The sequence below is a fragment of the Vombatus ursinus genome, unplaced genomic scaffold (genome assembly GCF_900497805.2).
Source record: "Vombatus ursinus unplaced genomic scaffold, bare-nosed wombat genome assembly UNPS02014793.1, whole genome shotgun sequence".
NCBI lineage: Eukaryota > Metazoa > Chordata > Mammalia > Diprotodontia > Vombatidae > Vombatus > Vombatus ursinus.
This window is the reverse complement of record NW_020954571.1, coordinates 6,522,568-6,537,676: the sequence shown is the minus strand read 5'-3', so window position 1 is coordinate 6,537,676 and position 15,109 is coordinate 6,522,568. Positions and strand designations below refer to the sequence as shown.

Genomic DNA, 15,109 nt, shown 5'->3' with positions numbered 1-15,109 from the left:
GCAAATGTGGGTGTGGAGCTGCATGTCTGTCTTACTTGGGACGTCCTTTTAGGGCACAATCAACTTCATCTTAGCCTTTTCCATTTTGCAATTTCCATTTTGCACCAGGGTGCTTGGAACACAAATTAGCTAGTCCAAATGATCATCCTTGAGGGATTTATTTAGACCCACAAAAAAAAGAAAGTGGGGGAAAAGAGCCATTTTAAGGCAAATAACAATTATAAAATGCCTAGTAGCACTCTGCTGTATTTGGCTGTCATAAACTCATCTAGCATTTTACATATATCTTGTACTGTATGACTCCTTTCTATTTTTCACCCAGGTACTTTTGCAGCCATGCCTGCTGAACTAAAACAAACAGGATTCTGTACCTGCTGTCGATGAAAGTCGCTGTTAAACCTTGACATAAGTAAACCAGAGTCTTTTATTTTAACCATCCAATTCTTGCAACCTCCTGACTGAGAGGTTTTAACGATCCTTTTCTTTCTTTCTTTTTTTTTTTTAATGTCCCCACCCAGTGCCACCATCACTCAGAGACTATCAGAGAGATTTGGTTTCTCATTCACCTTAAAGGCTTCCATAATTCAACATAATTAAGATCACATCCAGATACCCAGCAATTTTCAGCAACAGGGAAGATTTTCGAAACAGGTTTTCCTCCTCTTACCACAGACATAAAGGAGGCAAGACGACATTTTTGTCTGGTTCGCGGCAAACTTACTGACATCAATCTGAACTCTATTCTCTTTCTACAGTAAATATTAATTCTAAAGGAAAATACCATGCTTCAAATTTGCAGCATGAAATGAATTATTTTTCTGTTAGGCAGAGGGCAGAACTTTGGATGAAGCAGTGGATTTTTTTATATCATTATTATTGTGTTTTAACAAACTTTATAGCCCGTATTGTTTGTTCTCAAATAACTTTTCCCCCCTTCTTTTCTGCCATCAATTACTTGGTTTGTTCCCTTCACTGTATGATGTTGGAATCAAGAGATTGATACTGCTCAATGGTATATAATTTAGGATTATGTGCACTGGGTTTATGCAGTGGGAGTCAGACAAAACATAGCATTTGAACAGTATCCATTTATTAGCGCTAAGAAAGAGATTTATACTGTGACAAGTAGACAATAACTCTGTTTTCTGATAAGCCAAAGAGGTCTGCTTTGGAATCCAATACACAGAGTAGCTTACTCTTTCACCAATAACTCTGTTTACTAGTGTGAGTATATATTAATAATAAACTTGATATATACATGTAAATTCATTTTAATCTAATTTCATCAACCGAACTCTCCTAAAAATGGGCCTTTGTAGATTGTTTTCATATCTGAGTTATAGATTTCTGTATCCTATTCCCAGATTGATTTCTAGGCTATAATTCTGTCAAGATTTCCTCCTGGTGTCAAAAACAGCAACACCACAGCTAGAGTGTTTTATAATTGGCATCACACCTCAACCAGAATTATAGCTCTAATGTGCTTTCCCAGGGTGGGTGGTTTGATTTTCGAATCTCTCTTTTTCTCAGTCTATAACTGGACTTCAAGATTTTATGGCAAAAAAAAAATGTCTGCAGGATTAATCAGGAAATGTTTAATTTAAAGCATATGTTTGGGTGGGGCAGAGAGAGGAGAAGGGGGGAGAAAAGAAAAGAAAGAGAAAGCACTCTTTGAGCAATGTGAGGGAAATGTAGAAGAATGATTAAACACAAAACAGATGAATGAATCAGGGTTGTAAGTGAATATTTTAAAATGTATCTGCCTGCCTTCTGCTCTGAGATCAAATAAATTAAAGTTTCTATTCCTTATTAATTCTCCAGGCACCAATCCTTACTACCTGGGCGAGTGGGCTCTTTGCAAGCCTAAATTAAATCAAAGTCATATTTGTGAAGTGTTTTCTTGTCCATTTGAAAATAAATACTCCACCCCAAATAGCAGGCCTGGTTCTTTGATGCTAGCGTAGTATATGGGGCTCAGCAAATAGAACATTTTGACCCGGGATTTGGAAACTTGGTAACAGACACTTCCTCTAGCCCACATTGATTCATTTGCTTCTTCTACAGGTATGATTGTCTTGAGTACATCCAAAGCGCCTTTCATCCCCAAACATTTCATGTACCTAAAATAAGGTACAGTCTGGCCATGATGAGATTACTTGTCCAGCATAGGAACAGAACAAAAAAGGTATTGTGGCCTCATCGAAATCATAGCTCCAGAATTTCACAACTCATGTTAAAGGTTAATAAGAAGGCCAATTTTAATAGTGAAGAAAAGCCCAGAAAGCAACATCGCTTGGGAGTTATTATGGAAACCAGAGAGGAATGAGGACTAATATGGGGAGAGCCAGCAAAGTTTAACTTATGAGGAGGTAAGAACAAGAGAATATTTGACATGAATTACTGTAATCTATGGCAAAGTGCTCCAGAATAAGAATGGGGACATTGTTATTGGGAAGAGAGAGTGAGAATAGCAAAAAACACGGCACTATGGGAGATACAAAAAAGTATGACATATTGGTCCAGCTCTCAAGAAGCTTACAATTTAGATGAGGAGACAAGACATGTATAGAAAGTTAAATAACAGTACAAGAGATGTCATGAGGTGGGCTACGTTAAATGCTACTCGAACAATTGTCCTGATTGCTGCTTTGAGGATCAAATGAATTGATGCATGTGAAAACGCTTAGAAAAATATTTTTTAAAAACACTTGTATTGTGATAGCAAATTGTAATATTAATAGTAATGATAATTTGGTGTTCTATTCTGGGCTCTCCACTCCTGAGCATAGAATCTTGGAAAAGTCAGTCAACCTTAGGCAGAATTTTCCCATTTTAGAAATGAGAATATTGTTTGAATATAGTATATTGAGAATTACTTTAAGAACTATGAAGTAGATATAGACTACAGAGTTCTAATGAGACAGCAGCTGCAATTTAGTCCTGGCTAGTACAATACCAGGATAAGGTAGTTAACTGGAAGTTTTTCAAATAAGAGAAAGGAATATATTGTACTGATATTGAAAGATAAAAGAAAAATAGCTAGAAGCTAACTAAAATTACATTTATTCCATATTTCTTCAGTCTCCATCATGATCTTCTCTGTGATAATGCTGCCTGTTCAGTCCTATAATCCTAGAGGGCAAGGATCTTACTTATTTAATTCATTTAATACCACAACCTAAGGAATGCTTAATAAATATTTTTGAATAGAAAAAGGAATTCAATGGGTGGAGGCTGATTTGATGCAAAAAATTTAAAGTGACGTTGTAAGAAGTAAGGTCCCTAACACTAGCCAGCTATGTAAGCTCGAGCAAGTAATTTCATTTTTCCCATTTGTAAAAGGAGGGGGATGACTTCAGGGTCCCTTCCAGCTCTAACAATCCATAATTTTATGACTCTACATGCCAAGAGTGAGTGACCACTTGTAGAGGGCCAGTAATAGAGAATGTTGATGTGATTAATTTATAGTTTCACAAATTAAGGGAAAGGATAGTCTGGTCCATTTTTGTAAGCCCGTAATTTTAAGAATTTACCTGCAAGACTGAATTAAAATAACTAAATGCACATTGATTAACAATGCATATAACAAATGCATTCATTAATTTGTTCATTGATTGAACAAACTCAGAAAAGATATGGTCAAAACTATGGGATTAAGCACAAAAGAAGAGTGAGAGCAAAACCTAAGGATAAGAAAGAAAAAAATAATTAAAGCTATCCATCATCATTATCATTATCATTGTCATTGTTGTTTTTCTCATCTCATGGACACAAATGGTCCCAGGACAAGTTGATATCCCACTATTTTTTTTTAATATTTGATATTCTATAGATCACTGCACAGGTGGATAAAATGATAGCTTTTTGTAGTTGAATAAAATTATTAAAATGTAAGCTCATCCTCTGCAAGCTCACTGAAAGCATTCCTGATACAACTCCAGTAGCAGACAGACGAGTAATGATATTCACCTCATCCTGTTCCCACGGGACTTTCATCTCTTCTAAGAGGTCCCTGATAATAATATCATTTATATAGCACTTTAAGTGCGTTATAAGTACTACTTTATATTTTAAAAGTTTTAAAATCTTGTTCTCAAGGTTTTTTTAGATCCTTGTTAAATCTATGTGATTATGAGCAAAAGTTCATTCTGTGATAATGGTCCAGTTCTAATATACTTTATTGGTTGAATTCTCCTGAATATTATTATCATCCTTACATCATCATTATTATTATTATTAGCATTGCTCCACTACAGTCTTACTCTGATACTTACCTCATTGTAGGGTGGAAGTGACCTTGGTATTTCCCAGGCTATACTAGCAGAACACAAGTTGTTGCAGGTCTTACATCTTACCAAGATAGGAAGGCTTTGAATATGGGCCTATCTAGGTAACATATCATTCAAGAACCAGTCTAACTAAGTTGGCCAGTAGGTGAGGATTTTTTGGCCATAGAAACTCACTAAATTGCTTACTAATTATGGGGGTGGGGATGGAGTGGAGGGGGTGTTGCAACCTGTGCTAATGGAAGACTCATAGAAATCACTTCATCTCTCTGGGCTTCAGTTTCCTTGATGTAAAATGAAGGGACTAGACTAGATAATTTTTAAGATCTTTTCTAGTTCTACAATTCTGTGAATCCAAGTACTAATCATACTTCATACTTGGGTAGTGTTTTACAATTTTCCATCAAATTTTCACATATTTTATTGGATCTTCACAATAATCCTGTAAAATAGGCAGAGGTTATTACATCTACTTTATAGATGAGGAAACTAAGGCTCAGAAAGGTTCAGGGATTCACCCAAGGTCACACATGTAGTAAGTGGAAGAATTAGATTTCACATCCAGGTCTTCTGAAGTCTGAAGTCCAGTGCTCTATACTATAGGAAGAAGTAAGAGCTAAGAGATCCTCCTCAATATCTTTGCAGAGAAGGAGCAGAACTCAACACAAAGAAAGCATTGAAAACTCATTAATGTGAAGTAGATGAAAATGTTCTATGACAGTTCTCCAGTGGGCATTGGAAAGTATAATTAGTTCTAGTTTTAGAGTCAGAGAACATGGGTTCAAAGCCTGACTCCATTACTTGCAACCTGTGTTATCTCTGAGCCAGTCATGTCTTCTGGACTTTAGCTTCCTCATCTGTAAAATGACAAGGTTTTTACTTGGTCATTTATAAAGTCTCTTCTATATCAAAATGCTGTGATCCAAACTACAGGGAAGTCTAGTAATGGAGACACTCACTTAGCAAGCTTCAAAAATTGTTGCTACAATCAATAGTGTACCTGTTGGGCATGAATCCCGCACTATCCAGGAGAGTTGCTTGGTTTAAGTCTTGAGGGAAACCATGAAGCACCCATCCATAGCGAATACAATCCTGTTTACTGAGGCGGTTTATCAGGACTCTTATGATGATTTGATCAGGAACTAGAATGATAAAGAAATGAAACCTTGTTTTGGACAAAAGTAAAAAATTGAATTTACAAAATCTCTCTTGGAAGATTTATATGAATTGATGCACAATGAAGTAAGCAGAACCAGAAAAGCAATATACACAGTGACTACAGTAATTTAAATGGAAAAAAACAACCACAACCAAACAATCAAAATTAAATGCTGTGAAATTATAATGACCAGCGTCCTATTCTCCTAAGCGAATAGCACAGGGCTTTACATATAGTAGTCTCCCATGAAAGGGTGACTGGATTTTATATGAATATATATACCTTGTCCACTCAATTAAACTGAGGGTAGAATCTATATTTTATACTGCTTTGTTTTTCCCTCAGATACTTCGTTTAGATTCATATTTAGACCTATTGATTAATTTCACAGCTTTTTCAACTATCTGTTTTGCTTTGTAATGATTTTCAAGTTTCCTCCAGTGTGTTTGGTTTGCTTATACACCTCCTTCAAGGTAGGAATATATGTCTTCCATTTTTAAAAGACTTACAACCATCTCCAGTATGTAGATCTATACCCCAAGGAGATTAAACAAAAAGAAAGAGGACCCATATATACAAAAATATTTATAGCAGCTTTTTTTGTGTTGGCAAAGAATTAGAAACTGAAGGGATGCCTATCAATTGGGGAATGACTGAACAAGTTGTGGTATACCAATATGATGGAATACTAACTATTGTGCTGTAAGAAATGATGAAGGAGTTGGTTTCAAAAAGACCTGGGAAGATTTATATGAACTGATGGAAAGGGAAGTGAGCAAAGTCAGGAGAACAATCTACATAGTAACAGCAATAGCGTAAAGACAATCAACTGTGAAAGACTTAGCAAGCGATCAATATAATGATCTACCACAACTCCAAAGGACTGATGATGTAAAATGCTATTCACTTGCAGATAGAGAGCTGATAAAGACTGAAGCATATTTTTTCCCCTTTCCTTCTTTTTCTTGCTTTTTTTTTGGAACATGAATAATATGGAAATGTTTTACATGACTTCTTATGTATATTGGGTACCTTATTTCTTGTCTTCTCAAAGAATGGAAGAAGGGGTGGAAAAAGGAAGAAAATTTGCAACTGAAAAAAAATTTTAAATGATAATTTCCAGTATTGCACCATGATGAACAATGCACAATCATGTAAATGTTTACCATACTTTTAATTACAGAAAAACCAGAGAAATGGCAATAGCTTCCCCTCTGATTTAGAGAACAAAGATGACGCCATCTGGTACACTGTCATGTACTTAAAGGTCTGAAGTATTATTTTACCATGTTGATGATTTACCTTCACTTACGTGAAATCAGTCTCATAGCTAATATGTCTCACAGGCAGGATTTGAAGCCAGGTCTTCCTAACTCAGAGGCTAGCTCTCTAACCACTGCAACATATTGCCTCTCAAGTTACAGATGAAAAAACTTAACCTGAGAGGTTAAGTAACAACAACAACAACAACAATAATAGCAGCTAAAATTTATATAATCCTTACAGGTTTATAAAGCACTTTACATATATCACTTCATTTAATGCTCAAAACAACCCTATGAAGTAGGTGTTAATTATTATCCCCATTCTACTGATTAAGAAATTGTGTGTGTGTGTGTGTGTGTGTGTGTGTGTGAGAGAGAGAGAGAGAGAGAGAGAGAGAGAGAGAGAGAGAGAAGGAAAGGGAGAGGGAGAGAGAGAGAGCCAAGTAGCTTGCCAGGGGTCTCACAGCTAATAAGTAGCAGAGATGGCATGTGAAGCTAAATCTTCTAACTCCAAATCCAGTGCTTTTTTTTCTTTATGCCACACAATATTTTCACACTACTAATATGTCTCTAATAATTCCAAGCACTTATGGAAACAGGATGAATTTAGCATTAGAGAAGGCAATTGCTTCCATAATCAGAACCGTAAGCATTCAATTCAAAGGCATATACCTAAAACCAGAATCTCTGCAAACTGATGCACACGAATAGCCAGATGCAAACACAGGTGAGAATGCCGGAGAAGCAGGAAGGGTGAGGGTGGGTTGGAAAAATTAATCAGAACAGTAAGAACATTGAGTGTGAGCTTCATCCATCCTCCCATCGGAGTTCTATGAAGCTACACTATGAAAGTTCTCCCAGCACATTCAATGGTGTTCAGAGAAGCACAAGGAAGTTCTGTAGCAAGCCCCCAGATGAGACTGTCAGCAAGCTTTCTGTTTTTCAACTAGGTGGGGGATCCCCTGAAGTGGCATACAATTATTTAACAACAAGTTGGCCCTAGTTTCAGGTGTGTCCGGTTGCATTGGCCAGCCACCATAAGTTTTCTCTAAAGGGACACATCACACAGGATGACCCACCTCAGTTTCCAAGACGCTCTTAAATGTTATTTGTCAATCTATGATCTCCTATATATAACTTGTTTTTCTCTAGTCTTCACCTCACATTCTTTTCTGATTCCTATTTAAAACCAACTATTTCTCAAGATTCAATGTTCAAGGATAACTGAAGACTACAGGAAATGTATATAGAAAATGAAATATTACACTGAAATCTCTTATTTACATTGACACAACTGACATTTTCCTGAAATTTATACCTTCTCCCCTAGACTCATTAAATATCCTATGTGGGTGATGTTCTGAGTTCCAGCAATTTGCACTGCATTCCCTACAATTTGCACTCATTTTTCAGAGATGATTGGTAAATATTACCATTGTTTGCTGTGAAATTAGTTCTCAAGAGAAGATAGTTTCCTATATAGTTATTATAACTGACTGCTTCACACCTTCTTTAGAGATGCATAGCTTCCCTAATCCAATATAAAAGAAACTGAAAAGTAAGTGTTTATCAAGGACTTACAACAATGTCAACAGAAAGAACAATAAAAACAAAACTGAATGTTTTGTAATGATAATGACCAAGCTCGGACCAGAGAAGGCCTGAGGAAGGGCACCTCCCTCCCTTTCTTGTAGACTGGGGAACTATGGGTGGAGAATATTGCTTATATTTTCAGACATGATTGATGCTTGTTGGATTGCGGTTTCTTTTAAATTTCTGTTATAAAGGAAGGCTTGATGGATAGGGGAAGGAGGGAAGGATGTATTTGGAAATGCATGTTATATAAAAACAAAAGGCATCAGCCAAAAAAAAATGCTCACATACTTTGAGCTGGGCCTGAATGCTGGCTATTATTTCAATAGGTGAAGCTGGGGAAAAGATGTTACAATCATAGAGAACACTAAAGAAAGGCACAGAAATGGGAAGGTTTGGGAAATATTTGTAAAACAGTGAATAATTTATTTGCCAGAAACAGAATTAGTCTGAGATAAAGATATGGAGCCCAATTATGGTGGTTCTTGAATGTCAGGCTAAGGAGTTTGTACTTTTTTTTCAGGAGGAGGGGTAGCAGGAAGAGCCCTGTATTTAGATGGATGACCTGGATTTAAGTTCCATATCGGTCACTTACTACCATGTGGGACTCCTCCCTTGTCTGGGCCTTAGTTTCCTCCACTGTAAAATGAGGGTGTCCAGCTCTAATCCAGTCATCAATGGGGAGCCGCCAAAGGTTTGTAAGCATGTGAGGAATGAAATCACAGCTACAACACTAGGAAGATTAAGCTGTCCATTATATGTAGGATGGCTATGAGAGAGGGCTAGATTAGAGGCAGGGAGGCCTGTTAGGGGACTGAAGGTGACACTAGGAATAGAAGAAAGGGGATGTGTGTAAGAAATACCGAGACAGCAAGTTTGACATGACCCTCACTGATTATACTGAGAAAAGGTCTCTTTGTTTTGAGAAGCAACATATTTCATTCATAGTACTGATTTAAATATGTTGTTGTTCAGTTGTTTTTCAGTCGTGTCCACCTCTCCATGACCCCATTTGGGTTTTTTTTGGCAAAGATACTGGAGTGGTTTGCCATTTCCTTCTCCAGCTCCTTTTACAGATGAGGAAACTAGGGCAGAGTTAAGTGACTTACTCAGGGTCACACAGCTAGTGTCTGAGGCCAGAAGAAGATGAGTCTTCCTGATTCCCAGCGCAGCGCTCTATCCACTGAGTCACCAGCTGCTTGATTTAAATATAGCCACCATCATAATAGAGGTTCTTTAAAAACTAGAAAGAACTGCGTCACAACTAAATTCAGTTCAGTTCTATGTACTAGGCAATGTACTGGTGATTTGGATATAAAGGGAAAAACCAAAACCCCAGCCCACCACTCAAGGAGTTTACATATAAATTAAATAAAGAGTCTAAACCTAGTGCTAATCCACAAATATTAAATGGTGATCACTTACAATTTTTTATGACTTGACATCACCTTTCATTCACTTTAAAAACTCAGAACCCACAATGTTCCAAGAGGATTGTGAAAGGAAAGTAGCATGATATTGTACTTGAAAGAGGACCTGCCAATCAGGTCCAATACTTTGTATAGTTTTTTGTTTGTTTGTTTGTTTGTTTTTAAATTGAAATGTCTGTGGACATCTTGTTTCCCTCAGAATATAAGCTCCATGAACACAAGAACTTTCATTACTATCTTTTTGTCTCTAGTGCTTAGTCAAGTTTTCAGTACACAGATGGCACTTACCAAATATTTATTGAAAATTGAATTTAGTTTTAATAATACCAGCTCTGCAAGTAGCCAACTATATGAATCTTAGACCAGTCTTGGTCTCTGTTTCCTTCCTCATATTTAGAATGAGGTGTTGGATTCAAGAGTCTCTAAGGTCCTAGCTCTGACATTTTATGACTATTACAAAGAAACAGGTAAGAACAGATTGTAAAGATGATCTCAAATATATGTGAAAATGCTCTTCCAAATATAATGGTGACAATTGTCTTTCCTAGCGGGAGAATTATATTAAATGCAATTCTTTCTTTCATTCTTTCTTCCTTCCTTCTTTTCTTTCTTTTTTAAATTCTCCTCATTTGTTGCCTTAGAATGGAATCATAGAATCCTAGAATCCTAGAATCCATACATTTTAGCTGGCTGGGGGACCTGAGAAATCATCAGGTTCAAGCCCCTCTGGAGCTACCATTCCCTCTACAACTTTCAGCTTAAAACTCAAACCTTCCATCTCTTTCCCATCAGACAGGTATAGAATGACAAAAGTGGAAAATGACACACGCTGGAGGGGCTATGGGAAAACAGGCACATTGATGCGCCATGAGTAGAGCTGTGAATTAGTCAAGCAATTCTGGAAAACAATTTGGAGCTCTACTTTCAAAAGTTACCAAACTATACTTGTCCTTTGACCCAACTATATAACTCCTAATCCTGTACACCAGAAATCACAGGAAAAGGACCTATACATACAAAAAAAATTACAGCATTTCTTTTCATAACAAAGCTGGAAATCCAAAGAAGCACCTACCTATGGGGAAATTGCAACACAAATTATGATATATGAATATAATAGAATAAAAATGTGCCCTGAGAAATTACTAAATGACAGTTTCAGAAGAAACTAAGAAGACTTCTGTGAACTGAATCAGAGTGAAAGAAGCAGAATTAGGAGAAAAAAATTTTACTATGAAAACAACAGAGAGAAAAACAACTTTGGAAACTCTAATCAAGGCAAGGCTAAACCAATGTAAATCCCGAGGACTAAAGATGAAACAGGCCATCCACCTCCTGCTACAAAGGTGATGAACTTAAAAATCTAGAATGACTAGGTGGCACAGTGGATAGAGCACTGGCCCTGGAGTCAGGAGGACCTAAGTTCATATCTGGCCCCAGACACATAACATTTACTAGCTGTGTGACTCTGGGCAAGTTACTTAACCCCAATTGCCTCACCAAAAAAAAAAAAAAAATGTAGAATGAGATATACATTTTGGCCATGGCCAAAATGGGAATTTGTTTTGCTGTAGTATGCATATTCAGAATGAGGGTCTTATTTTTCAGTTTTAAAAATTGTTCAGTGGTGAGTGGGAGGGGATTTGGGAAAGGCATATACAAAATGCTTGTTTTCAAAAAGAATTGAATTTTTAAAAAAAGAAATAAATCTCTGATAATTCAACTAATAGTACAGAATACGACACACATTTTCACACATGAACAGTACAACACAAATTTGTTTTGATTAACTATACTTATTTGTTACAAGGGAGGCTTTTTATTTGGGATGAAGGGGAGAGTAATCCCCCATTAAAGAAAAAAGAAAAGAGCATCAATGAATCATTTAAAAATACACAGAAGAGAATAGAAGGAAGAAGGGAGTACAAACAAGCAGGGCAATGATTTTAAAGGACAAGTTGACATGTCATAAATTCGTGATTTCAAAAGCAACCCTCTTTTTCTGGTCTTCTTTGCATACAGAAATACTCTATATTGTTCTGTTAATATTCAAGAATTAGAATAACACAAGATAGCAGAACCAAAAAAAGACGTTAGAGACCATCTAGTTCTTTCCTTTCATCTTACAAATGAGGAAACTTTGACTTATCCAAGCTTACTCTGCAAACGACTGACCAGGCAAGAGACTCAAACCAAAGTCTCCTGGGAGGTGAAATAATGCATCACCTACTTCAGTCAATTTTTTAAAAAACTGAGCAAAGATCAAAATGCTTTTCAGGTTTCCATGTGTTTGTGGGGCAGATCACCAGGAGGTACTCTTCAGGCAACAACACAATAAAATTTTGTGAGAATAGAAATAAGAAAACAATGAAAAAAGTTACATTAGAATATCATAGCCCTTAAGAGACCACATGGTTCAATCCCCTCGTTTTACACATATGAGAATTAAAAAAAAAATTGATTTCCCAGAATTGGTACCAGAACCCACATCTCCTATTTCTTAGTTACTTGCTTAGTGCTCTATATGAGACTGCCCCTTATTAATGCCCCTTTCACATAGATAGCCTAGCTTATGTCAACTTTCTGGATTCACTCATTCCATCAATCAATCAACAAGCATTTTATAAGTACCTCCTGCACTAGGCACAGGGGGAGAATACAAAGTTTAGGTAAGACACTGTCTCTGACCTCATGGAGTTCATAGTCTAGCAGGAAGGATAAGTCAGTAACTGGTGGAGGCACCTGGGTGGTACAGTAAATAGAGTGCTGGGCCTGGAGTCAAGGAGAACTGAATTCAAACCTGGCCTCAGACACTTACTAACTGTGTGACCCTGGGTAAGTCATTTTACCTGTCTGCCTCAGTTTCCACATCTGTAAAATGTAATCTATAATAACAGCACCTACCTCCCAAGGTTGTTGTGAGAATAAAATGAGATAATAATTGTTAAGTACTTAGTGCAGTGCCTGGCATATAGTAAGTGCTATATAAATGTTTACTATCATTATTCTTATTAAATACAAAATCATATTTGTAAAGTGCTCAGCATATCATCTGGCACATCACAGACACTTAGTGCTTTTTTCCTTTCCTTTCCTTTCCTTATACAATTAGCATAGCATGCAAAGATACTTGAGAGTTGCATCATTGTGGCACAAAACCAAGCACTCTGTGACATCTGAGGGGGAAGATTGTCACCAATTGGGGGGTAGCAAGGACAGCTTCATGGAAGAGGTAGCATGTGAATTGTACTTTAAAAGATGACTAGAAATTCAACCAATTAAGGTAAGATATTCTAGACATATGACATCAGGGTTAGCAGGTACTATGTAGCAAATACATGGTGTCTAAGTGGAAGGATGGATTTGATGCTATTAACACACCTTTCCCAATCTTCTTAATCTTCACGTCCATGGAATGAAAGAAATTAACACTAATGGGCCATCGCTGTGTTTGTGTGCTATCATATTGTGCCTCAGATCCCAAATAAATATGGTAGTAGAATACCCATTTATAGCACAATCTATGAAGAATTAAAACTGCAGGTCACCCAAAGGCTGCCATCTCACTAGACACATTATGAGGGTAAAGAGGTTGCAACATATTACCAGCGGCATTCAAGGACTGGTATAAAAGAGTTCATCACTAAGATGGCTGGAAAAGGAGGCAGGCTAGCATGATGGTGGTGGACAGAGCAAGAGTACAGGACGACAAGCAGGCAGCCTGAGTGCTGAGCTGGTATCCCTGTCTTGTGAAGAGACCTCAATGAAAGTCCCCAGGATATTGGAAGAAGCCATAGAACAGGGTTTAGAAAATAACATAAACAAGAACCCCACAGGATGAAAAACATGTGCATGGGTTGTGACCTCTACCATCGGAGAGAGTGCCCACATTGATGAGATCATAGATTCATGGAAATGTATATATCAATTTATATCAATCAACTTGTACTCTCTAGTGTATCTCACGCGGATGTTGTGATGAAAACGCTTTGTAAACCTGAAACCACTATGAAAATGTAGGTTATTGAGATCAACATGAATAAAACATCAAAATCATATGCACTGTGTGGCAAATCTGGTTGTGAAATCTCAGTTCTTGGAGCGGGGCTCTAGGGAGTTCATACTAGCCCTTGCCTATAGATAAAGGCAGCTAGGTGGCGTAGTGTTGAGCTTGAAGTCATGAAGACATCTTCCTGAGTTCAAATCTAGCCTTGGACACTTACTAGCTGTATGACCCCGGGCAAGTCACGTAACCCTGTTTGCTTCAGTTTTCTCGTCTGTAAAATGACCTGGAGAAGGAAATGGCAAACTACTCCAGTATCTTTGCAAGAAAACCCCAAATGGGGTCATGAAGAGTCAGACATGACTGAACGACTATAATAGACAGAAGAGTGCTATAGCTACTTTACCTGAGCAAAAACGGTTCTATTCTTCTTAACCTCATTCCCCCAACATATATACTTCCCTTATCTGTGTCTATTCATTGTTCAGTTGCAGGTTGAACTATATAGTGTGCTCGACTCTGACTCTGGAGCAAACCCCACACGTCCCACCCCTGGGTATTGCTAAAGCTCTTGGGCAGAGAGCCTCCAACCCGTGCATCACCAAAGAGCACTTGGCAGGTGGATTGTTACTCTATTCTTAAAGATCTCCAAAGATCGTGGCGTGAACTGATGAGCTAGGTGAATTACAAAAGCAAAGTCAAAGCGATTCCTGTTTAACATTTTTCTCACACAACATTAGGGAGCTCTCCCATAGAGCAGTTCTGTGGCACTTATCTGGGTTGAGGTGAAGAGGGGTGGGAGATATTGCTAGAGGCTAAAGCAAATTATAGATGACTCTGGGTGCACTGACTCGCACTGCCTCATCTGAGGCAGGGAAAAAGTCTTGCCAAACAAGCTTTTTTTCTCACCTCCTAGAAAAATTCCCTGAAACATGTGAGATCCCAGGATATGGCCCTGGAGAAGACCATGCATTTAGCTAAACTGACCAAAAAATCTATCTCCTCTCCTATCTCCAGTTAGTGTGCCTTTATTCTCTTTCAGCCTCTTTTTTTTTTTTAAACTAACTCTTTTTTTCCCTGTGAAGGCTATCGACTCATTTCTTCCACCTTGCCCTATCTGGCTGGCCCGTTCAGCACAAATGTACTTTTCGGAAAGGATCTCTGCTGCTGTGCTCTGCCAAAAGTTTAAAGTCCCCTTGATAATACTGCCCATTTAGCCTTTATCCTCTTCTCAGATAGAGATTTTTCAGCTTGGGTCTAAAGTCTTTCACCATTAATTCAGATGCCTAAGGCTTGATTTCAGTGCTTGACAGTTAACATCTTACCCTGAGCACTGGCTGCTGCTAAGGGCTACCTCCCTGGAATGTCCTGAC

The 15,109-nt window shown here is 37.6% G+C and overlaps 1 protein-coding gene across 3 annotated transcripts in view; it reads right to left on the bottom strand.

Moving 5' to 3' along the window:
• AK8 (adenylate kinase 8) overlaps positions 1-15,109 on the bottom strand; it is a 157,292-nt gene that overhangs the window by 48,345 nt on the left and 93,838 nt on the right. For all 3 annotated transcript variants that reach the window (XM_027869681.1, XM_027869680.1, XM_027869682.1), the window contains exon 11: positions 5,287-5,428. In XM_027869681.1, the coding sequence (XP_027725482.1) occupies positions 5,287-5,428 (142 nt within the window). The remainder of the gene's footprint in view (positions 1-5,286; positions 5,429-15,109) is intronic.